Source organism: Heterocephalus glaber, unplaced genomic scaffold, assembly GCF_053883595.1.
Source record: "Heterocephalus glaber isolate CG9 unplaced genomic scaffold, H.glaber_assembly_v1.0 deba00000281, whole genome shotgun sequence".
Taxonomy (NCBI): domain Eukaryota; kingdom Metazoa; phylum Chordata; class Mammalia; order Rodentia; family Bathyergidae; genus Heterocephalus; species Heterocephalus glaber.
The window spans coordinates 17,471,384-17,498,261 of record NW_028258139.1 but is presented as its reverse complement, the minus strand read 5'-3'; the positions used below and the strand labels follow the sequence as shown (position 1 = coordinate 17,498,261).

At 39.3% G+C, this 26,878-nt stretch overlaps 1 protein-coding gene across 7 annotated transcripts in view; it reads right to left on the bottom strand.

Annotated features, from left to right (window-relative positions):
• Positions 1-26,878, bottom strand: part of Fam135b (family with sequence similarity 135 member B) — a 318,048-nt gene that overhangs the window by 138,669 nt on the left and 152,501 nt on the right. For all 7 annotated transcript variants that reach the window (XR_002391948.2, XM_004837905.4, XM_087187332.1 and 4 more), the window contains exon 3: positions 14,405-14,484. Coding sequence is in view for 6 of the 7 variants with exons in the window: in XM_004837905.4 (XP_004837962.2) it covers positions 14,405-14,484 (80 nt within the window). In the remaining variant the exon portion in view is untranslated. The remainder of the gene's footprint in view (positions 1-14,404; positions 14,485-26,878) is intronic.

Below are 26,878 nucleotides of genomic sequence, written 5' to 3'. Positions count from 1 at the left end.
TCCAAAATTTATTAAATGTCAGCTGTGGTGTTTAGAACTTTGCATGAATGCCATATGCCTGAATCTGAACAAATAACTTTACAGAAACCTGGCTGGATTAAGTGCCTAAATTTAGAATAAGAAAATAGCATAGGTTCGTGAGAGACAGGGTCCTTTGAGAGTCACCTCTATGAACATTCACTGAACAAGCATTTGACTAACAGAACATAATTTTAAGGCAAGAGACAATGACACTGACAGAGCTTAGAATTTGGGCATAAAATAAACTTAGGCATAAATGTCTATCACACATTTAAGGAAGATTTATGGTCAGTATTTCTTAGACTCTCCTAACAAATGAGCAAGACTTCCAAACTCACTTTACAAGACAGCAATATCCAGATACCGAACTCAGAAAAGGCCACTAAATGGAAAGGCCACTAAAAGAAAAGAAAATTACAAGTAAATATCTCTGGTAAGCATAGATGCAAAACTCTTACCAAAACATTAAGAAACCTCATTCAATAGCACAGTAAAATGATCATACACCATAAAGAAGGAGGATTCACACTGAGATGCCAGGGTGGTTCAGCATGTACCAATATGTAAGTGAGATGTATCACAAGAGCAGAATTAACACATTAACAAAACCCTATGATCATCTTCTAAATGTAGAAAAGACATTTAACTAAATTCAACATCCTTTTGTGATAAAGTGCTCAAAAATTTGGGTGAAGAAGTGCGTTTTAACACGGTAAAAGTCATATGGCACAAGCCCACAGGTAGTAGCAATTAGGCAGTGAAAAGCCAAAAGATTTTCATCTAAGATCAGGAACAAAATAAGTGTGTCTATTCTCACTTCTTTAGTTGAATATGTCACTGTAAGTTTAGCCAGAGAAATTAAGGCAAAGATAAAAGGGTTGGAGGAAGAAAGGAAGGGAGAGAGGGAGGGAGGATGGAGAAAGAAAGAGAAAGGGGGGAGGGAGGGAGGGAGAAATGAATTTAAATTAGAAAGAAATAGGTAGAAATGTTCTGTATTTGCTGATGGCATGTAGAAATCCCTAAAGATTTCACCAAAATAGTGTTGAGCTAATAAGGAAGTTCAGTAAAAATGCAGGACGCAAAATCAATACACAAAAATCAATCGTCTTTTATGAACAAACTATTGAAAGAGATACCAAGAAGGCAATACCATTTACAATAGCCACAAAACCAATAAAATACTTAAAGATAAGTGAACTAAGGAGGTGAATGATCTCTACACTGAAAAGTGTAAGATAAGAATGAAATTAAAACTGGCAAAAACAAATGGAAAGATACCCTATATTCATAACACTACTAAAACATCTATATTACCTACCCTAAGCAATCTGTGGGTCCAATATAATCCTAATCAGAACTTCAAGGTAATTTAAATTAAAAAAGAATTGTAAGGTAATTCTTTCAAGGGAATAGAAAAAAAAATCCTAAAATATGGAACTAAGAACGACACATCACACTGAAGAATCAACTAAAATACATTAACAATTTAAATATTAAGATCTTAAAATACAAAAAATACTAGAAAAATCGCTAAGAGAAAAGCTCTATGATACTGGTATAGGTGATTTCTTGGATATAATCACCCAATGACAGGAAAAAAAGCTAATGCAAAAGTTGCTGCACAGAAAGGAAAGCAGTCAAAAATAAAACAAGCAAACTCAAAAGCTGCTGTAAGGAAAGGAAGTAATAAAACAAGTAAACAGACAACTTATGAAATGGGAGAAAACATTTGCAGACTATATATCTGATAAAGGATTAATTACTAAAATATTGAGGTATTCATAAACCCAAGAGCAAAAAGTAAAATCCTTCAATGAAAACTCTAGTAATCCAATTTAAATGTGGGTAAAAGACACAAATAGATTTTTTTTCTAAAGAAGCCATACCAATGGCCAGTAAGAACATGAAAAACCCTCAATATTATCATCAGAGAAATATAAATCAGCTTCAGTGAGATATTCCCTCCTACTTGTTGAATTGGCTAGTACCAAAAAGTCAAAACAGAAAAGGTGTTGGTGATAAGTGAGAAATGGGAATCTTTTCACAACCACTGTGGAAAACATTAGGGAAGTTCTTCAAAAAATTTGAAATAGAAATAGAAAATTAAAAAATTAAAAATGTGATCCAACAATCTCCAAAGTCAGGAAATAAAATTATCATCCTGAAGGAGTATGTGCACCACAGTTTAATGGCAGTGTGATGCAAAACAGCCAAGACATGAAAGCAACCTATGTGTTCACTAGTGAGTGCATGGATAAGGAAAATGTGGCAAATATAGCAGGGAAGATTGTTTAGCCATGAAAAAGAAGGAAGCAAAATGGTGGTTAGATATCATTAATGACACTCTGTTGTATACTTGGAATTTAGGAAAAAGAAGGTTTTTAATATTATCACCACACATACTAGGAAAGTCAATAAATACCTAAGGTATTGGAGGTGTTAACTATCTTGACTGTAGTAATAATTTCACAATTCATATGTACATATATCAAATCACCCTATTGTAGACCTTAAGTATATAGAAAATTATTCATCAATTACACCCTAATAAAACTAGAAGAAAAAATATCAAAATTACTGTGCATCACATCATCATTCACAAAAAATGGAACTAAAAGCAAATATTCAGTATAATGGAAGTGGTAAAGTAAATCACTTATGCATTAAATGGAAACCTGTAGCATAAACATTTAGCTTATGTCATAAATAATAAAATATGGATATATATTATTCATAATAATTACAATATATCAATTGCTGAATTATGTCAGGAAACTTTTGTAAATTTTGATCATTTAAACTGCAAAGAAATAAAAAGGCTTTCCCCTGATAAAACAGAAAAGACTGTCAAGGTGAAAATACCCATTAGATTTCATGCTGCTCAGTTGGAATGCTGCTCAGCTTTTCCAGTGACCTTAGTCAATTCTCTTAATGACTCTGGGACTGAAAGGCTTCCATTCCATCTTAAAATCTTTTCTGGTACTAAAACATTGCTGTATTTCCCATTAAGTTTATTTCTTCTGGTTCCTATTTCAAAAATTTCAAGGCAATAATCTTTAGAGTAAGTTCTCAATGAAAGTAACCTAGCCAGAAAGGAGAGTTGTGTTGTTATAGTTCCCACCACATTCTTGATTCAATTCTTAAATTCCACCCTTACTGTTCTTACCGCCCAGGGCAGAAGAGTTCTCAGAAGTGAAGCATGAAAGGGAGCAGAGACAGAGGAGACCCATGCAAGCATCCTGTCCTCTCAGTGCCTGTGCATTAGTGAGAAAGCTAATACCTGACCTGATACATGACGGCAAGCAGTAAGAACCACAGGAGAATATTACTTGGGTGATAAAGACTTTGTCTAAATGGAAGGAGGAAACTGAGCTGGAGAACTGATAACCTGGTACAAAGGCAACAGGAAAAACAAGGGGAGGAATCACAGGCAATAATCATAGAATAAGCAAAGGTAACTACTTCCTGGGTGAACAGGAAACAGTCCAGCCTGAGCGAAGGGAACATGTCTGGGGATAACTTGAAGAATTTTATTTAAAAGGTAAGGCTTAGAAATGTGGTGCTAGTGAGCGCTTTGTACTCTTTATCAAAAGCTTCTCTGTAACTTTTGGTGCTATGGGCTGGTATTTCCTCTTTGAACCTCGCTCCTGCTCTTGTCAATTATTCTTCATTCTCTCAGTGTTCCTCCTCCTGCTTCCTCGCCTGCTTCTTTTCAGCCCCTCACCCACACATCCGCACAGCCTCTGAAGGCCTAGGTTGTCTTCTCTTCAGAACTCTCGGATGCACCACAGGCAATCTTTGGCTCGTTCTGGCTTCCACCTCTCTCTGCTAACTCCACATGAATTAACCTCAGCTCTGATCTTCCCTGGAACCAGCTCCAAGTCCCCTGTGTTCAGCATTTTTTGTATTTTATCATATTCAGTTTATCTTTAGGCAATGGAGCTCTTTCTTCCCCAGCCTCCAATTCTAATTTATGTGAAAGTTCAATTTGTAAAACATGTAAACATGACTATACAAATATAAGTTAGCTTATAAAGTACAAATGCATATTTGATTAAAAAATCAATGCAACTATGAATCTATTCTGACATGAAGTTTTAAATCAAAAAAGATTTGGCATTTTTGTCTTGACGGCATGAGATACAATTTATTTAACATTTTAAATAATCATAAGTGTGCAATTACTTTGTCTGACAAATATTTGATTCATTTTCCCTCTAATGTTCAGTTGTTTTTCATTTTGGCTTCATAACTATTTCCCTTGGCAAGCTTTAAGAACTCTGAAATTGGTTAAGAAAGGGATCGATTTCTATTTCTAAGTTCCATCTTTAGATCTAAGAGCTGCTCAGTCTTCCTTACAAATGTTACAGTCAAATAAGAGGCACAGGGAGCAGTGAGAACGTGCTGAGAGCATGCATAGCGCGGGTCTCCATGGCTTTGTCCTGCTGTCTGTGTGCTGAGCAGAGGTGACTCGGCTGGGCCTCTTGTCAGGGGCCCTCATGCTTGTGTGCCACTGAAGGGTGTGCCCAGTAGCATAGTGTCATGTGATCAGACACCTGCATCTGCTAAGTCCCTCCCACAAGGACAGAGAACATCAAGTCCTCTCCTGAACAGACGAGGAATGGCATGATCTGGCCACAGAGATGGAGAGGAGACAATGGAATGCTGTCACAGTGACGGGGAGATGCATTATCTGATTCTTCAATGGGATTTGTGAGAGAGGATCCTTTTATGGCATGATTTTTTGGGGGAGGTACCAGGGATCGAACTTGGGACCTTGTGTTTGCACAGCAGGTGGTGAAACCACTAAGCTAAATCACCAGCCCATCTTGGCGTCATTTTACATAAAGACATTAAATCATTGCCCTGATCCAAAGTTTTGCCACTTATTCTAGGATTTGGATGCAGACAGGTCCTCCAATTATCCTATTAAAGTAGGTCTTCCATGTATAGACACTTTCTAAAATAATAACACAAATATTCCATTTGTGTTGTTTCAATAGCTTTAACTATTTAGGAAGTAAAACTGGAATGGGCAGATATGGGGAGCACTCTGGAGGCCCATTCACAGAGGGCTGTCTGGGGAGCCTGGAAAGCCCTTTTCCCACTCTGATGGTGGCAGAATGATGTCTGGTGAGGGCCCAGGGAATTGCAAAGGGGATGCTCAGGAGGCTGAGGCAAGCAGAGAGTGTGGGCCTGATGCAGAATGATACCTGTGGCTGTGAGTGGGAGCTGAGAGATGCGGGAAGGAGAAAAACCCAATCAGGAGGACATGAAATTGCACTCAATGCAGAGACAAGGGGAGATAAGGGGCTCAGGAGAAATTCAGGCCCATTTTGCTGGACCAGTTGGGTGATGGGGCCATTCATTTTCAGACACGATTCACTCCTTCATCCCATGCTTGCTACTGGTCCTGTCCCTACACCATTAATGATGTAGGGAATAAACAAAATCCTAGAGGTGGACTAATGGGATCTGAATCCTTTCTCCATGACTTAATATCTTAGGGAGGTTGGTTAGATCAAAACTTTCTCTATGCCTGTTTCTTCTCCTATAAAATGGGAAGAATTTATATAATGTATCACACAGGGAAGGTGTAATCATTAAATACATTCATGGAGATGAAGTTTTAGAAATGATTCCTGCACATAATAGCACTCAGTAATGATTGGCTGAATGTAGCATTGTTATTAAATTTAAAAGAAAATGCAGACAATAATAAGAATATAATAAAATTAAATGGAATAGTCTGAAAACAGTAGAGCGAGGAACTATGTAATAACAGGTAAAGCAGGAATCTTTTAGAAAACAAAAACCTGGGGAAAAATGTCTCCTTGAGGAAGTGATATTTGAACTAAACCTGAATTAACTGAGGAGACAGTAGAAAATACTGGTAGAGGAACTATAAAGTTCCAAGCAGAAAGATTCTGGGTCAGAAGCCCTGGGTAAGTGGGTAAGGAATGAACATGGTGTGATCAAGAAAGACTAAAAGGGAAAGGGGGTGGAAGGTGAGTCAGTGGGACCCAGCGACTGAATAACACAGGGCAAACCAAGCCCTGCTAATGAGTTTGGATTTTTCTCCAAATTGTATAGGAATCAAAAACGCTATGGTTAAGAGCCAGACTGCCTGGGTTGGAATCCTGACTCCACTTCCTACAAAATGTATATAGCAGTTGTTTCATCTCTAAAATGGAATGAAACAGCAGCATCTGCTTCATAGAGTTGTTTTTAGAATTGATAAAAGTCAGTAGAGTCACATGCCACAAGAGTTTTCAATGATGGACCTCAGATACAGTGGTCCCATGAGATTATATTGCCTAGAGATGCTGTGGCTGTTTTATTTTGTGTAACTTTGGTGTAATATGTTTGAACAATGGACATAAGTCTTCCATTAAGACATTTCTCCAAACAAATCCCCATAGTTAAGCAATGCATGACGGTATAAACAAGGGGCTTAGAAAAGTGACTGGGGAGTGGTAAGCATTACATAAGCCTTAGCTGCTGTCATAGTGTCATAATCCCAAAGGGGGGGGGGGTAAAGGAGAATATTTTTTTGAGTAGTTGTCCCATAGCATCCTCATGGCCTATGAAAGTATCAGTCTGTGTGGAAGTCAGAGGCTGCCTACTCTTAGAAGTGGTGAATTACAATGAGTAGAAACCCAGCCACCTAGAGGGTTAGAGAGCTCACTGCACCAGATAGACCCATGAGGCACTCACTTCTCAGGCTTGATGAGGACATTTGGATCTCATAGTTCCCCTGAGATATAAAGTATGCATGCTGGATCAGGATAGTACAGTCTTCAAAAAAATTACTGCTTAGTTAAGGTGGGTACACTGTTCAAAAAAGTAATTAAAATGAAACTCCAATGTTCTTATTTTGAGCATTCCTTGTAAAGGGTTGATGTATCCTTCGTTGCTTCTATTTCTCACTAGCTAAGAAGACAAAACAGGAAACATTGTTTCTGTAACTGTCCAAATACAATATGGAGAGAGCAAAGATAGGCATTTTCTTCTAATTTTCTTTTTGAGAAGTTGTAACCTAAAGTCATACTCTTTTCTTTTTGGCTGCCATCAGAAAAAAAGGGGGGGAGGGGTTGGCAGATGTACTGAAAGCCACTTTTTGGGAAGCCACTTTTTGATCTTGTTATAGCAATATTCAGGGGAATTCTACTCTGATTTAAAATGTGTCTCATTGTTCAAATTGCTGGGCCTCTGGGAAAATGTAGCTCCATTTGATTGCCTGAAGTAATATGTTCTTAATTTTTTATTAGGCACACATAAATAGAACAATGAATCAAAGACACTCTGTAAAGAACAAGAGTGCCTTTGATTCCTGATCTTTCAGGAAATAAAAAATGCCTAGAAGTATAACGTAGCTTGCTCAGATATTGAGCCGCGAGAGCTATGTCTACAAAGACCCAAATAACTAAATATGTGCACACAATTTCACTACCCACAGACTCCCTCACTCTGGAAACCCTGCTGGAATCCCTCCCAGGGGGGCACATTCCATGAGGCAGGTAACAACATCCACAGCTAGGCATCTGGGTGTTCAGAGGACCTGGAGACCAGTACCCAGCACATAGAGGGCCCTCACGAAATACTGGATAATCAGAAACACATTACAGTTAACATTTTGACCCATGGAACTTTCCCTCATACTTTCCAATTCTGGCTTCTGAAAATAAACTAAAAATAGCATTGATTGAGACCATATGTCACTGCTTGTATTAGCTTTCCCATCACTGGGACACAATACTCAACACCCACGACTTAAAAAAGGAGAGGTTTTACAAAGCTCACAATGTCAGGGAGTCCAGTCCATGGCTAGCTGGCTCTCGGGCTGTAACATTATAGCAGATGGGCCTAATGGAGCAAAGTACCCAGGAAGCAGAGGAGAGGGCCAGGGACCATGTATAGGTCCCAAGGTCAAGCCTCCAAAACCCACTGAGACATACACAGACATGTGCTTCACTAATCCCCTAGGGGTCTCCTAAGCCAATCAAGTTGGCAAAATAAGTTTAACCACCAAACTTATACATGCTAATATTCTAATACTCACAACATTCACACATGGGAAGTGTTAATATTATTTTCAGTCCTATTTAACATAGAAGGAAAGGGAGGCCCAGGGAGCACAGTGAGGAGTCCAAGGACCCCAGGCTCAGTGGGACCTACACACCATGGCTCCAGAGGCTGCTTGCTCTCCGGTGCCCACAAGATTGGCTGCTCTGAAGCCTGGTGCTGTCTCTCTGTACACAGCCCCAGAGGCCTTGCTGTTCCCCTTCCCTTTCTTTCTAGACACCTTTGCTTGAAACTTAGTTCCAAACAGGTATAGGTGCTAGTGCAGCTGCCTGAGTGAGGACCAAGGCATCCTGAGCTGGAGAGCACCTGGAGCCTTCCTCTGTGGGGTCATGGCTAGATCAGAGGGGCTGGCTCCATGGGGACCTGCTGGGGAACCCCCTCATTTTCTGAGCAGAGGAAGATTTGCATTAATGACCCTAGACATCAAGAGCCCAGTGTGCCTCACAAAACTCAGATTCAGGAAGAGAGCAGCCTTTCCTGGGTGGGCTTCCCGGAATCTGTGTGCCCAGGGCCTCTCCTGCTGAGCCCTCATCATTCACAGTGCAGTCCTCACTTTCCTCCCTTGTTCCACACCCTGATCTCTGAGCATCCTTGGGCGGTGTCAGCAATGCTTCTTACGCAGCTGACTTCTAGGGATGGGGATTTGATACCCAGTATCTGTTACGGTTTGGATCTGAGATCGCCCCGTAACACACATGTTGAAAGCTTTGTTGCCTCAGAAACACGAGGTGATTGGATTGCAAGGCCTCTGACTTCATCAATGGATTAATCTATTCGTGGATTCATGATTTAGTAGACTGTCAGGAAGTCTTAGAAGCTTCAGGAGGTGGGGCCTGCTTGGAGGAAGCAGATCACTGGGTCATGACTTTGAAATGTATTTTATCCCTGGCCAGTTCCTGTTTCCTAAACTCCACTTTCAGAGCCACTGTGCGCCACCTAGCACTCCCTACCACGATGTCCTGACTCAACACAGGCACAGAAATAACAGAGCCAAGCAGGTATGGACTGAAACCTCTAAAACCATAAACCAAAATAATTATTCATCCTTACTTATCTCTGGTATTTGTCACAGCAATAAAGATTTGTTTAACATAGTATGTCAACAGAATCCACATCAAATGTGGGGTAGATTGAGAGGCTGTCCCTACAGATGGAGTGGGAAGGTGGCATGCTGGTGTGATGTCACAGTGTGCACAGGACAGGAGAACCCACGTGGGAATTTTATTACCTGCATACAGAACCTCAAGCAATCCTTACAACAGCTTCAATTTCTTTCCTAACAGTGTTACCTCTTTTTATAGAGAGTTACATCAAAGTATCAAGACTGCTGGCATGGACTCACTAGGCATCCAGGTGACTCCAGGTCAGGTGACCCCAGGTTTGGTTACTTCCTGACTGCTGCACTGTATCTACATGTTTCTGGATACAGATGGCTAAGCAGCAGATAAAGATGTGCTCCCAAGGAATTTATTCTGGGTGCATCCTCATCGAGACCCCAGGGGAAGTGGAGAACCAAGGCAGGGAAAGAGAAGACAGGCCCGGCACATCCCAGAAACCCCAAGCAGGGAGTGCAGCCTGGCCCTGCAGGATCCTCTGAGCTGTGCATCAGAACTGCTCATTGCCCAGTCCTGAGGCGGGGAGCGGGCTTCCCTGCCTATGAACTAGGAAGCACTGGTTCACTGCAGGGGCTGTGAGTAGGAAGGGGGATGGTGGGACTCAAACCCAGGGCCAAGCTCAACCCTTGGACAAAGTGTTTCCTGTAGCCTGGGGTCATTATCCAAAGTAAAGGGCAGCTGTTGGTAGTTGAAGACACACTACAAGGTCAGGGAGGTACCAAAGGAGAGGGAGGGTCACAAACTGCATGTTTGCAAGTGGTGTGAGTCACACATAGATGGAGTGATTAGTTCTGGGGGAGCAGGAGATTGCCCTTGAACAGCTTGCACCATCTTTGTGGGGGGGGGGGGTGAGAGAAGACAGAAAGGGCTAGGATTCACATTGGGAGGACAGCAGGAGCAGGGGCAGAGATGAAAATCAAGAGGCTACGGGAGACAGAAGAAAGCTTCATGCAGGAGGGCCCTGAGGTCAAGCAACTGTAACATGCGCTCTCAAGGGTAAAGCAGAGAGCCAACCCCTGGCCTGAGCCAGAGAAAGCCAGGTCTCTGGTCAGCTGGCACAGCAGACTCCTGGGTTGCCCATGGAGTCGCAGTGATGAAGCCTGAGCTTCACTGTGTGTGAACTGCCTGCTCAGAAGTGCTATGGATAGAAGATCCTCCGTGAAATGCTGCTTACACAGGGCAGCCCTTCTGCAAGCCGCAGCTGCAATGGGTTCTCCTCTGCACCAGGCAGAAACTCAAAGCCTATGAGCTGGAGTGTTTTACCTGCTTAGCATTTTCCATGAAAACAGGCATATTTGATATTTAGGTGCACTTTAATGGACCCTGAAAAGAAATTACATTGATTCATTTAGAGAATAAATGTCTCTCCCCCGCCCTCCGCATGGCAAAGCTCTTAAGTGCTTCTACTTAATGGAAATGGAAATTACCTCTCAAAACATTACTAAAACTAATCATGGCAATTTTTATACATTTCCACAATTCACTGCACTATCTTTTCTCTTGCTTTGATGAACAAAGACTAGCAGATGCCTATTTCTTGCCTACCCAGTTTGTCAAGGCGTCAATATACTCGGACAACCCTCTTTTCCCACATGTGCTCCGATTGATCAGACCCCAAGGGAAATGACTTTTTATTAAAAAAATCTCAACATAGGAAGAGGTTACAAAATGAATTAAATAACACCTTTTGGGAGAGGAAAATAGCCAAGGTTAAGTATACCTCACATTTATCCACAGTTATGGACAAGTCAATTACTCTTAACCCTGATGCCAGGAGGAAAGATAAAATAAGGCTTTGCAATAAATTAATCCCATTTTAAAATTTCTTACAGCCGGGTTCTCTTCCTGGAGTACCTGAACAATCATATTTCAATTAATCATTACCCATTTCTGTATTCCTCAGGGCATCATATATTTTCTTACTTGAAAGCAGGATCAGAAAAATTTGTTGAACTCAAATATTGATCTGGATCAATATGTCACACGCTTGACTGACAGGTGTATATTTTAAGAACAAGACAAACCACATGAAATCAATTACACACACACACATACATACACACATGTGTGTACATGCAAAGTAGAAATTTAAGACTCAGCAGCTGAAGGGCTCACTTACAAAACAAAGCCCTGTTGTGAAGGGGTGGAGTCTTCACATGGATGAGAGCAGGTCCTACCTACTCCAGGACCTTGTCATCTAATAATCAGGCTGCTTACTCCAACAGTTTTCCACTTGAAAGTGCAGCAGCAGGAAGATATGGCGATGGCTTTTTTGCTTTTATGTCCTGGCGTGTCCTGGGCTCAGTGACTCCTTAGATAATTACCTGTAATTGAACTTTCCTGTTCCCATGGCCTTTAGATTCATACTGAACACTAGGACCAGGATCCTCTGCATCCTCAGACCCACACTGAGGGGGCTGCCTTTGCACTCTGCACTCAAGTCCGAGGGCACACGTGACACTGTTCCTATTGTCACCTTTCTTCTGCTACACTTCCTCTAATGCTGAGGTCTTTCAAAATGCCAAGCAGAGGATCATTCCTAACCACTGCAGCCCAAATCCCGTCCAAGTCTACTCAGTGTGATACTCGGCTAACTCAGACAAGTCATCAATTTTCCAGAGAAATTGTACCAGATTATCTTTAAAAACTGTTTTGAGAGAAGATGCAAGGATATGCAGGTCATGCATAAGAGAACTGTTACTGCACTTACGCACAGGAACTAATCATAAACGACTTGTAAAATTCAACGAGATATTTTTCCTATTTAAAGAAAATCTGTAGCTACCTCATCTATACAATTGGAATATTTTTCCTGATAATGTGATTATTCAGGAACTGACATAATTGAAAAGGGAACAAAAACAGAATTCTGTCCCTTCATTTATGAGATTTATGAGCACAAAATGTATTTTAACAGGGCCCAGTTTATGTCATCAGAGTGCTTTGATTTCACCCAGTCATGCCTTTGAGACAAAATGGACCTCAGTGTGGCAGGAAATGGCTGCAAACTCAACTGCCCCTGCTTCCTTTCTCAGGACACCTGTTCTTAGCAACAATTCCACCAGATGTCTCCTCCTCCCGGAAGTGCCCTCCAGTGATAGGGGTCATTCTGTTTGCTCTGCCTGGATCATTCTTCCCTATCTATCTGCAGGGCTGGCTTCTCTTCCTTCCAGGTCTCCTCTGGGAGTCCCTTCTTCCACCTGGCTGCCAGGCTCTGAGCTGGGGCAGTCATGATGAACACAATGCTGCACTAGATGTCATCACACTCTGCCTCTTTTGTGCTCATCTGACCACTTCTTTGTCTCCCTACATGACTGGGATACCTCCAGAGCAGGCAGGCAGCCTCCCATGGCCAGGGACCAGCACTAGGAAGAGCACCATGAAATAAACGGCTACTCTGAGCATCGTATCACTGCTTAGTCTAGGAAGTGTGACTCTGAACTGACTATGTGCCCCACAATGTTTTTATCATTTTACTTGCATAACTCATTTGATCCATGAGATAAGGACCATTTGCCTCCTCCATTTTATACATAAGGAGCTGGGTTCATGCTGTCCACGAAGTCCTTGTTAGAACCCTGCAGATGGCTACTATCAGGTCACCTGCATCTGATGGTAAGTCCCTCCCCTGATCTTCTGCCTTCCATTCTCACACTGCTGATCCCATGACCACTCACAAATAGGACTGTCAGACTTGGTGCCAGACCCAGTCCTGGTGGACTTACATTTGTCACATTTACAATCTATAAAAAAGAAGGTCTCTTTTCACGTATAGCCTCTAATAGAAAAACCCAATGGATGGGCTTTATCCTCATATTTCAGGTGAGTAACTAAAGCTCAAGGTGCTGATAACCTACCTGAGGTTACACAACTAGTTCATGACATGCCAGAGTCCAAGTCACCTCCTCTTGTGGACGCCATGGGCCTCAGGTGGAAGTTGGGGTGGGACTGAGATGCAATTCAGGTAACTCAAGGGATCAGCCAAGAAAGGCAAGTGTGGACCCTTGAGTCACTATTAACCTGTACTGTAAGAGAATGGGCGGCCACTTAGGTCTCTCTTAAGATGCCTCATCTATTTCCAGAGAGAGAAGTTGAATAAAAAAGGAGAAATATCTTGGAAATACGGTGACTTCACTATAACTGCACTTTCACTCTGCTCAGAATCTGAAGCAGGTAGTCCACAGCATCTTTCTCTTTCTTGGTCATGAATTTGAGTTAGTCTACTAATCCTCATCCTTTGGCTTCCTCGGTGGTCCACTCTGCATTAAGGAGCTGACTGCCCACACATACACACCTACAACATGAAGTTAAGCAGCCTTCATCTTTACACTCTTAGCTTGTGGGTATCCAAATGCACATGATAATTTCTTTCACCTTAATATTGCTGTCAACTCCAAATTAAGCTTATGAATTATAGCTCTAACCAGAATTTGATTTCTGTAATATTCTTGGCCACTTTTACTTTTAAAGTGTAACAGATTTTGTGCATCTTTGCCTTTTTTTTTCTTACTTTCTCCCCACCACCTCTAAGCCTTTCCCATTCTTTTTAAGAACTGCTAGTCTATTTAGATCTTCCAAATTTACCAATGTAACCATCTTGTATTTCCACTAGGCAATGTGATGCCTGTCTTTATAGCCTCTGTAATAAGTTCTATATTTCTGACTCAGCTCTCTTGTAGAGTGCCTGCTAAGAGCCCTGAACACTAAATACGCCAGTCTCCTTTAGTTGGGGCTTGAGCTGTCCTTGGCATCCTTTTCCCCACACTGGGTGCATGGCTGTTGGAACCCCACTGTGCATGGAAGATGTCACCACAAGTGCCCACTTACTGACTCTTTTGACTCTACCTGACTACCTAGGATTCTTTAAAGGCAGATTTCTCCATTCCTATGTGTTGGATGCCATTTTCACCCCCTTGCATCCCTGATTTGATTTCCTATGGCCAGTTTGTCCTCAAATACTATCACTCTCAGGACAGTGTGTCATTCTTCAGTCACATGCCCCTTGCAGCAATGATCACATGAGGCCACTTCCAACAGCAGGTCTATATTTCCAAAAGACTTGCATCTACCCTTCAACAGTGACTTGCAAGTGCCTCTCTATGCCTTTCATTCCACGGTGTCCTGGCACACAACAAATGAAGGTTTGCCACTGGGACGAGAGCCCACTGCATTGTTCTACTTACCTGTCTGCCCAACGATGGAAGCACTCACTCTGTGTGGGATCCTTGAGGACACTTTCAAGGTCACTCGGATCTGGTAATATCTAAGAAGAGAGCAGAAGACAGGTGGCTGAAGATCTGACTTCTTTGTGCCAACTTCTAAACATATCTAGACTTACTCTGGAAAGCTGCAGGAAACTAAGAAGTTTCTAGGCAGCATACAGAAGGGCATGTATGAAGTTGCTCTGGCAGAAAAGAGAAAAGATTTTTAGCAGCAGGGGTGAATGGGGGGAAAGGATGGGACATAGTTGAAGACAGGAAGTTGAGCTTATTTGAAAGCATATAAGACTGAACCAGAAAGTGGTGAGACTAAGGTAACAACATATGGGACACAGTTACATTGAAAAAGGTAGTTTTTCTTTAATGAGGGAATTTCAGTTTTACAGGGAAATAGGTGTCATAACCCATGATGGAAAACTCAGTGGTTCTGCTGCTGGCTCCGCAAGTACAAGGACCAGAGTTCAATCCCCGGTACCAAAAAAAAAAAAAAACAAAACAATAACAAAAACAAAAACAGATCATTAAAAATAAAAAGTCACCACAAAAAAGCCCTAAACAAAAAGCCTACCCCCAACCCAAAGAATCAAGGAGAAGGCAGCAAGCAAGATAGAAAATGTGACTATACCTGTCTGCCACAGTCAAGTACCACAGAAAAAATGGTGATCCTATCCCCACCCACCACCTAAGGCCACCTGGAAAGTCTGGAGATTCACTACTGCCAGGCTTCATGAAGGCCAGCCTTACCACCCTTTAGCCCACCCAGAGAAGGTCTCTAGTAGGAGCCAGAGTTTTATCCTATACAGAGAGTAGTGAGAACCCCACCTACTCTGGCTTAACTGGCAATCACATGAGAAACGTAGATGTCTATCTTTCACTCAGTACCAACAAGGGCATAAAATGCCATGTGATACTTGAAAAAAAGTACAATTCAGTGAAAGAGAAATCTCCTGTTCAATGAAAATTTTGAAGCAATTGAACATATATAAACAAAACAATATCAAACAAATGAACTTCAAATTTAATTTCACACCTTATACACAAACCAAATCAAATGACTTCAAAAAATATAAAACTATAATATTTTTAGAAAAAAATAGAAAAGTTCAAAAAATATTTTAAATATAGAGCTAAGCAGAGTTGCTAGACTTGATGTAAAAAACATAAAGCAGAAAATAAAATGTTTACAAATTTGATTTCACTAAAAGTAAACACTTTTGATCTATGAACAATCTAAGAGGATTAAAACCCAAGCTATAGTGTGGCAGAAGATATTTGTGAATTACATGCAGTTGACACATGGTATCTAGAGACTGAGCACCCAAACTGCAACCAAAAACCCACTTATTCACTTCAAAGTACCAACACTCCAATTAAACCTGAATATTGAGATTTTAGTTGAGAATAAACAACTCATACATTAACATCTCTTGTCTTAATAGAAAAAGAAATAGCATATGTGCTGTAATTTCACCACCAATGGTATGCACCAAATTTATGGATTTGCCTATTTGTTAAACCTAAATATAATACTACGGTCAGTCACAGACATGAACACAGTGGCCAAAATATTAAACCATCTGACATATAGCTCCCCAACCAAGGCTGACAGTCTTGCAAACAAGTTTCCTTGTCATAGTTTTTTTTTATTTTTCTGCATTTTGTTGATAATTCTCTCATTACCCTCCAAGGTAATGCTGAAGTGCTGATAAGTGTTCCTCAATGTAGGATGGCAACAGATGTGACTTACAGAAAGAGTATGTATATTAGATAAGCTTCATTCAGTATCATATAGACTGCCATTCCCTAAGCTTATTGCTAATGAATTAGCAATATATTTTAAGTAAAGTATCCTTAAACAGAAGCACACATAAAGCAAGTTTATATATATTGATCAGTTGAGGAAAATGTGACTAAAAGCTCACACAAATAAAACCCTGTATTTCACCTAGCATCAATGGCTCATTATTTCTTAATTCATCATGGATTTACGTAAAACAGCTACTGTGAATAATGAGAATAAACTATCTCATAAAGGACTTCAAACCTACAATAAGTAGAGAACTTTCAAATCCTAGCAGTAAAAACAAACAAACAAAAAACAGGTAGAAAAAGGGCAAAGTGAAATAAATAAGACACACATGTGTAAATACCAAATAGTTTCTCTAGTGTGAAAAACTGAAAGTGTAAATGAGGACTAAAAAGTATATAGATAATGTGCAATAGGAAGAAAAGGGGCAAACGGAAAGGGGAAGTGTGAGGGGTAGGGGAAAGGAAAGAAGGGAATGGAATTAATATGAGAAAAAGAAAAAATGGAAACAAAGTCTTTGTAGATAAGGAGGGGTGGAGGGGTTGAAGGGAGTGCAGGGGAACGAGGTAAAAATAAGAACCAAGAGAGATTATATAAAGGTGAAAATTTTCAATGATGAATGAGATTATATTCTATACCTATAATATACCAATAAAATTAATTTAAAAAAATGAAAATGGGCAAACACGTGCAGAGATATTTCACCTAAGAGTATTCATGGGGGCAAATAAATCTATGGAAATTGTTCATACATTCATATTAACCAAAACAATATAGAGATTCAGTGTAGTCCTGGTTAAAATTCTGATGATATATTTCTTTGACATGCAGAAAATAATTTACATGCATACAAAATCACAAAATTTACTAAACAGTAAAATAATCTTCATATAAAATAAAGCTGCAGGTATCAGGTTCCCTAATTTAAAATTATATTACAAAGTTATTCATAATCAAGACAGCATGGAACTGAAATACAAATAAACATAGAACAATGGAACAGAATAGAGAGCCCAGAAATAAGCCCATGAATATAGAGTCAACTAATGTATCCCAAGGACATGAAGAATACACACTGGGGAAATGGAAGTCTCATCAATAAATAGTGTCAGGAAAACTAGATATCTGCATGGAAAAGAATAAATTTGTGCACTTCACCACTACCATTCACAAAAAATTAACTCAAAACATGCTTAAGACTCAAATGCAAGGCCTGAAGGTCATAAAAATTCTCAAGAGAAGACAGAGACAGTCTCTTTAACACTGGTCCTAGGAATGATTTTTGGTATATGACACCAAAAGCACAGGCAACAAAAACAAGCAAGGAAATGCGTCAAATTAAAAAGTTTCTACCCATCAAAGGAAACAATGAAATGAAAAGCAGATGGAAGAAAATGAAAAAGGCAAGCACTGACAAGTATTGGGGAAGGTGTGAGAAAACAGAACCCTTGTACACTGATGGTGTGAACGTCAATTGCTATAACCGTTATATAAAACAGTATGGAGACTCCTCACAAAAGCAAAAATAGAACTACCACCTGACCCAGGAATTTCTTTGCTGGTTATACAGCATGAAATGAAATAAGCACATCATGGAGTTGTCTGAACTCCCATGTTCCTGGAAGCATTCTTCATAATAGGCAAGGTATGGAACCAATGTGAGTGGTCATGCTCTGGATGGGTGGGAGAAAAAATGTGGGAGATGGATAGATAGACAGATAGACAGACACTGAAGACTGATTTGTTGGAGTGGTCAGCCTTAGAAAAGGAGATATTTCTGCTTATAACAAAATGAATGAACCTGAAGGACATTACACTAAGTGAAGACACACTCAAATGAAAATAGTACATTCACCTTACTTATATGTGGAGCATTTAAAAAGTCAAATACATAGAAAAAGAGAGTAGTACAGTGATTACTAGAAGAGAGGAAGGGACAAAGAGGGAACATGCATGTCAAAAGATCTGAACTTGCAATTATATAGAATGAAATGGACAGCTGTGGGACCATAGATAATATTATTGTATTGCATATTGAAAACTTGTTAAGAGAATAGATTTTAGGTGTGCATACAAGAATAAATGAAAATAAAAGAGTAACTAAGGAAGGTGATGAATATGCTACTTTGCTTCCCTGCAGTAAACATTTCAATCTGTGTATGTATATCAAATTATCATGTACACTGTAAATATACAAAGTAAAAACAGATTCTTTGAAAAAAGACATTTGAGTGCTTGATCTCAGCCAAATATAATTAAAAGCACCATGAGATATTACCACACACCTATCAACATTGGTAAAATGAAAAATAATGACAACATCCAAAGCTGGCTCTTACACATACAAACTCAAACTGATCATTCTTTCATATGTTGTTGGTAGAAATGTGAAACGGAACCACCACTGTGGAAAATGGTTGGTATTTCTTTAAAAATTAAATATATATGCACAAAAATTAAATATACAACCACAAAATTCCAATCTGGGCACTTTTATAAGTGGAATGGAATTCACTTATACAAAAGCTTGCATAGAATTCCTACAGTAGTTTTATCCACAATACCTCAAAGCTGAAACAAACCAGATGTCTGTGGGTGAGTAATTAACCTGTGGAACACTAATCAGCAATACACCAGAATAAACAACTCATGCACTGAAAAACCTAGATGAATCTCCAATTATGCTCAGTAAAAAAAAAAGTCTATTCCAAAAGGTGGATCCATTTATTTATACAGCATTCTTGCAATGGGAAAATTACAAAAATACTATAGAAAGCACATTAGTGATTGTCAGGGATGGAGAGAAGGGAAGGGAAAGGGTGTGGTGTGGATATCAAGCAGCAATATGAAGGGTGCTGGTGGTGATGGAAATGTTCTGTATGTTGACTGCCTATAGCAATTCCATGGCTGTGATAACTGTACGACAGCTTTAGGGCACACTACCATTAGAGAGAGGAGGTAAAGAATTACTGAGAATGTCTTTGCACTCTTTCTCAAAACTGCTTTTGAATCCATAAGTCTCCTGATAATCCTCACAGGAGTCTAATTTTGTTATAGACCTGGTTCTTTGAAAAAAATAAGATTAATAATCCCCTAGTCAAATTAACCAAAAGGAAGAGAAAGAAGACCCAAATCAATATGCTAGAGACAAAAAGAGATAGTAAAACAGACATGATCTGATGTCTCTTACATTATCGTAAAACAAACTAACACAACTACCATTTGGAAATCCCATTGGAAGCATAGTAAGCATATCCATGAACACCTTCATCATGAGGGTGAGGACTCTCAGTGGAAGCTACATGCTTGTCCACAGGGCCCACTATGACTTATCACCATCTCATTGCCACCAGGCATGCTGCCAGGTCTTCTACTTTTCAGAGGAACACAGAAATTTGACTTTTTTGATGAAACACCTTTCAAATGTTATATGTTGGTCCATACATTAATGATAATGACAACAGTAACAGCAGCAACTATGGCCATATCATTAATGATAAGACTGTCTCAACAAGATAAAACATATTTGCAGGTTAAGTCCCCATGGGCCAATAATGGACAATTTCTTATTGATACAGATACAAGATTTTACCTTTCCCTATGCATCTCAGTAATCCCATCACCAAGGAAACAGGCATAAATGCCATCCGCACCACCACCATCATATCCTAATGGCCTCCTCACTGAACATATGACAGGTCACTCATTGCCAGAAACTACACATCACTTTCTGTCAGATTGTAGCTGGACCAGGAGCAGCTCTACTCAAGATTGATTAAGCATCTCTGTGTCAGAACCCCACTAGGAACTTTCACTTATGTAATCTTTTTTGATCTCCCATGAATCCTCTGTGAAAAACAGCACCATCCCAGGCTTTCTTCCAGAGGAAATGGAGCCAATGGCAAGATTTAACCCATTCCCAGAGCCACAGAGGCACAAAAAGAGAACTGGGATGACAACTGCAGAGACAAATGTATGTTTCTCTTTTTCTCCTAATCCTCCTGGGAGTCTAATTTTGTTATAGACTTGGTTAGTAGAAAAAAAAAATAAACAAGATTGATAACCCCCTAGTCAAATTCACCAAAAGAAACAGAAAGAAGACCCAAATCAATACATTACAGACAAAAAGAAAGATTATGACAGATACCATTGTGATCCAGAAGATGGTTAGAGGCTATTTTGAAAACTATATTCCCATACATTTGAGAATCTAGAAGAATTAATAAATTTCTAGACACATATGATATATTTAAATTGAACTAAAGAGATAAATAAACCTACATAAAGAAACTAAATAGATCAATAACCAGCAATAATATTGAAACAGTAATAAAAAATTTCCCAGTAAACAAAAGCCCAGGACCAGATAGATTTACTGCTGAATTTTACCAGAACTTTAAATAAAAACTAATACCAATGCTCCCCCAAACTATCCTATGAAATAGAAAGGGAAGGAATACTCTGAAACTAATTCTACGAAGCCAATGTTACCCTAATACCAAAATTTGATAAAGATACAACAAAAAGCTATAGGCCGATAGCTTTGATGAACACAGATGCAAAATCCTTTATAAAATACTTGTAAACTGAATGGAACAACACAGCATCTCAAGTGACATGGAAAAAGCCTTCAGAAAAATTTAATGTCCTTTCATGATTAAAGTCCTGAAGAAACTGCACATAGAAAGACGTTATATGTGACAGACTCACACCTAGCATCATACCGAATGGGGAAAACTGAAAGCATTTCCTTTAAAATAAGAAGTGATGCAATGTTCTCCATTACTTGAAATTTTACACAGAACATTTACACAAGAGAAAGAAGTAAAAGAGATACAAAGAGGAAAGGAAGACGTTAAATTATCTGATTTATAGACAATATAATCCTATGCTTAAAAGACCTTAAAGAGTCCACTAAAAGACTTTGATATTTGATAAGAAAATTCAGCAAAGTAGCAGGATAAAAAGCCAACATTGAAAAATTGATCGCCTTTTATACACCAGTAATAGATTAGCTGAGAAAGAAAGTTGGAAAACAATTTTATTCACAATTGCACCAAAAAATAAAGTAAGATACCTAAAATCAACCTAAGGAGGGGAAAGACTTCTACAGTAAAAATTATGAAACATTGAATAACATAATTGAAAATATTAGAAGATGGAAATACCTCTCATGTTAATGGATCAGCAGAACTAATATTATTAAAATGGTTACATTACTGAAAGTAATCTATAGAATCAATGCAATCCTCACCAAATTCCAATGGCTTCTTCACAGAATTAGAAAAAGTAATCTTAAATTTCCTACAGAAATACAAAACATCCAGTATAGCCAAAGCAATTATGAGCAAAATAGCAATGTAAGTGGTATCACAGGATTTGATTTTAAATTACACTTCAAAGCCATAGTAACAAAAACAGCATGGTACTAGAACAAAAACAGACATGTTCAAGAACGAAATATAATAAAGGACACAGAAACAAAACCACGCAATAACAATCATCTGATTCTTTCCAAAGGGGCCAAAAACCTATGTTGGAGAAAAGACAGACATTTTAACAATAGATGTTGTAGAAGACTGAAATTAGATACCACTCACTCTGTACAAAAATCATTTTAAAATGGATGAAAACTCTAAGCATAGGTACTGAAAGTTTGAAACTGCTAGAAGAAAACAGAGGAGGAACACTTAAAGACACTGGCACAGCAAATCAAGATTCCGATAGCCCAAAAAATAATATCAAGAATCAAAAAGTGGTACTGCATCAAATTATGCTTCTGCACAGCAAAGGAAATAACCAACAGAGTGAAGAAGCAGCATATAGATTGGGAGGTAATCTTTGTCAGCTACTCTTTTGATGGAGGATTAGTATATACAATAAATAAAGAAATTTAAAACAACACTAAAATAACAAAATATACCAATTAATAAATGGGCAAAGAAATCAAACAGATACTTTTCTCCAAAGAAGTAATAATAGCCAGTAAGTGTGTGAAAAAGTGTTCTTTAGCCATGAGGGAAAAGAAAATCAAAATTATATTGAGATTTTATCTCACCCCAGACAGAATAACTGTCATTAAGAAAAATCAGTCAATTAATCAATCAATCAATAAATGCACATTGGCAAAGATATTGGGAAGAGGGAACCTTTCTACACTGCTAGTGGCATGTAAATGAGTATAGTGACTACGGAAATGACTATGAAAGATCATCACAAAACCAAAAATAGAACTATCCTCTCATCCAGGAATCTCACATCTTGTTATGTAGCCAAAGGAATGAAAGGCAGCACACTTTAGGGTTACCTGCATATCCATGGTCATTGTGACAGAATTCAAAGTAGCCAAGCTATGGAACCAGCCTAGATACTCATCAAAGAATGAATAAAGTGAATAATATATATATATATATATATGTATGTATATGCCATAGAATATTATTTTGCCATGATGAAGAAAGAAATTATTCATTTGCAGGAAAATGGACGGAACTGGAGGTCATCATGTTAAGTGAAATAAGCCGGACTCAGAAAGGTGAATATCACCTATGTTCTCTAATACGTAGAATCTAAAGTTGTCATAAAACTAGAAGGGAGATTATTATTAGAAAGAATACTACCATTAAACAAAAGATGGGGAATAAGGGATGAAATGAGGAGAAGAGGAGGGATGAATGTGCTCCAAAGGTTATATGCATGTATGAAAATACCATATTGAAACCTAATATTTTGTAAAACTAATAGGTACTAATCAAACTGTATTATAAAAAGTTGGCTAGCCTGAATTATTGTTTCTTAAAACCACTTGATCCTAAATTTCACTTTAAGTATTAATCATCATCTTGAACTCAACATGCTTTATAGGTTTAAATGGAAAGAAGTAAGTTTCTATTAGCTTGAATCACTTGGACCCTGTTCTGATTAAACAGAAATATTAAACTACATTAGCAATTCCTTTTTGTTTCACTTGAAGTTTGTGCCAGGTCATAAATTCATAAACCGCACATTCATATATAACATGGATGTATCATTTGATCTCTCCAGGATATACTTGATCCAAATATCATAACTTTATATGAAAGATGAGAAAACTAACATTTAGAGATGAGAGATTTGTCCACATTCAGATATCATAAATAATCCAGGCAAATATTAACCATCTGAGAGCTACTTCTTTCTAGTCAGGAACTTTCAAGAAGCCATGAAGAAAGGACCATTTGCCACAGTTCCTTCCAGAATAAGCACACAGTAAGAGTAGATGTGGAAGAATTTCAGTGGGCATGAACAGAAGAGCCGAGATTAGGAAGTAGAAAATTTCAACCAGTATGGCTGAATTGTCAAGAATTCCACAGGACTCCTCTTTGGAAATAATAATACAGTTTTTTATTGATTTCCATCCAAAAGAGTGGCACTGAATTATGTGCTTTCCATAATGGGGCAAGCATGATTATTCCTTTCCACAAAATATCTAATTCTAAACCAAAACAGGTGAATATTTTAGGCAAAAGATAATTATTAAGGTTGCAGATGGAATTATGACTATTTATTAGATGCACTTGAGATAGTCCTGAATCACTAGGTTGAACCCAGTGCAATTGGGAGAGTCCTTACAAGGGAAACTAGGAGCTAAAGCGAGAGCAACACCAATGTCATGTGAGAAAGGCTACATCAGCCATTGCTGGTTTTGCAACCTGAAGAGGCCACCAGCCAAGGGATGCAACAATCCCCAGAGACTGGAAAGTCCAGAAAACAGGTTCTCTGGAGTCTCCACAGAGGTGTGCAGCTCTGCAACATCCCGACCTTAGCTCAGTGAGACACATCAGATTTCTATCCTCTAGAATTCCAAGATAATAAACTTCTGCTGTTGAAGGCACAGTGATTGTGGAAATTTGTTATAGCCGTCATAGTAAACTAATGCATGGAGACAAAATTAACAGGAATGATTATTCCCAAGTTAATACACAGACCATTACTCTGGGAGTTTATATAATCTGTCCAGAGTCTCATAGATATTTACTATAGTTTGTATCTTGAACAGCCAACAAAGGCCACGTGTTGGAGTCTCAGTCACCAGCTAGCTGGTGGCACTGTTGGGAGGTAGTGGAACAATTAGGAGGTGGAGCCCACTGCAAAGAAGGTAGGTCCTTGAGAGGTTTGTGCTTGGCGGGAATATGGGGACTCTGGTCCCTCCCTCTCCTTACTTCTTGGCTGCCGTGAGGTGACTAATCTCCCTCTGCTGAACATACTCACCATGATGCACTGTTGCACCATGACAAGTAAATGGATTGAAACCTCCAAAACAAACCTTTCACCTGTATAAGTTGATTCATCTCAGGTATTTGTCACAGTGACAGAATGTTAACATATTTGTGATATAAATTTTAGAGACTAAAGAGCAGGGGCATTTGATTAAAACTATGTTTATTTTATGGGAAGTGAAGCCAGATGCTTTAAACTTCATAACTTAACTCACATTTCTCATCATTCTTTTTAACCCCCTGGAGCCCAGGCACACTCGTGATCTGATAACTAGGTTTCTAGTGTCCTTGTTGTATCAGTATTTCCTTCTGTTCCTCAAAAGCCTCCTGAGAGTAAAAAATATTGCCTTTTGCTTCTTTTGTATTCCTCAGATCCTTGAGTCTGTACTAAAGAGAGAAGAACTTCCAGTAAGTATCAGTTCTTAGCTGATTATAGAAATTTCCACCACCAGCTGCTGTGGAGGGGCACAAACCACACCCTGGTCTCCTCTGTATCTCTGCCAGCTCGCATAGTACTGGCACATGCTTGGCATTCAGTAAATGCTAGAGGGATGAATGAATGAATGAATGAATATTCCAATAACATCACGCGATGATCTGCAAGACTATACAATCCTTTTGCAAAATCTACAACCCTGAGAGTGATGCAGAATCCACATGTGATTATCATAAAATTAGAATAGCCCATAATGAGAATATAGAGGACTGTGACATTCTGTAATCATCAGTTTCATTTCAGTGTGTTCTGAAACAACCCCTCTGACTCAGGGACATTTAACATGACCTGAAATACAAATCACCATCATAAGAAGGTCAAAAATTGATACACTGGAATTGGAACTCCAGTCCCAAGGCCAAGTAGGCAAACTGAAGGTAGTGATATTTTCTCTAAGCCTCTGTTTCCTCATGGTGAGGAAACTCATACCTGCACCAAACTTATAGAATCGCTGTGAAGCATGGACAGCAGAGTTCATATGAATCACGGGCAATGTATGGCGTCCAACCCCATAATTCACTTAAGATGTAGTGTCTGGGCTGCTATTTCCTAAGACGTGAGTGAAGCAGACACTTCCCTTAGCTGCAATCCCAATCTACCCTCCAAGGCACTCTTGAGGTGAAACTAGGGTAGGGGGTGATACTGTGGGTGGGATAAGTCACAGTGACGGTCATGGCACTCAGCAATGATCATACAAAGTGGGCATCTCAAGATGGACATCCTCCACTCTGACACTGCTGTGTGCATGTGATGCAGAAGGAGGTTCGCTCTCTCTGAGTTCTGAGGCAGTGGAGAATTGTGATTACCAGGGTCATTTCTGAAACCCTGGTGCAGGCTGCATGCCCTGAGACAATCATCAAATAGCCTTCCATTCTGTTTCCTCATCTATAGATGGGAATGGTTATTACAATGATGCACCTCATAGTGCTATTATGATGACTGAAGTATAAAAAGTGCTTATAGTGTCTGGAAGATATTGAGATTAAATGACTGTTTTCTGTGACAATGATGATAAAAGGGGGGTGCCCTCATATGGGCAGCTTGGGCATCTCCTCCCATGATAATGGAATTACTCCCCTCTCCTTCTGTCTGTTCATCCAGCTGTCAAGGTCCCTGTGAGCAGAAAAAATTGTCTCTTTGCTAGTGGCTCAGGGATGACAAGAAAGCCGAGCACACGATGAGTTGCAGCAAAAGTTACTGCAAAGAGTGAGCATGGTAATTTCACACCTGAGTCTGGTTTGCGTGATCCCCTAAAAGGAACAGAGAAAGGAATTCTACAGTCAGACAAACATAGGTTCAGTTTCCCAAGAACCCAGCCTCACAAAGAACCAGTTTTCTTATCTGTAAACACTGAAATATGAATGTGCAAGCAAACTTTATTTTTAAAGAACAGAGACAAAATTTTGTGCATCGCAGAGATGGAGTAAATGACAGCCACCATCACAACCATCCATGAAACAAGTTCATATTTGTGTATGTTTCTTATTTGATACTCAAAACAGTTTCTACTCCCCTCCCTAACAACTGTGGGTCTTGCTTAAGAAGACTTGGCAAGCTAGTAAAGCACCAAAACTTGAATTGAGCTTCCTCTGTTTGAGGAAGGGTGCTCTCTGTTATACTGTTTCCCCCTAAAAGTTCAAGTCGCAAATTGCTCAACACAAAAGGTTTTCTCGAGTGGGCTCTGAAAAGCCTGTACAAAACACAGGTGGTTTTCTCGGTCTCACCTCAACAACAAAATATCATGGCAGAATCTATAATCCTTGAAATGAAAATGTAATGGCCTAAGATCTAATGATAATCCAGGGTAGGGAAACTGCATAAGAATTTATAAATAACAAGAGTGGTGAGAAAATTGTTCTAGTGGTCAGGAATGGCAA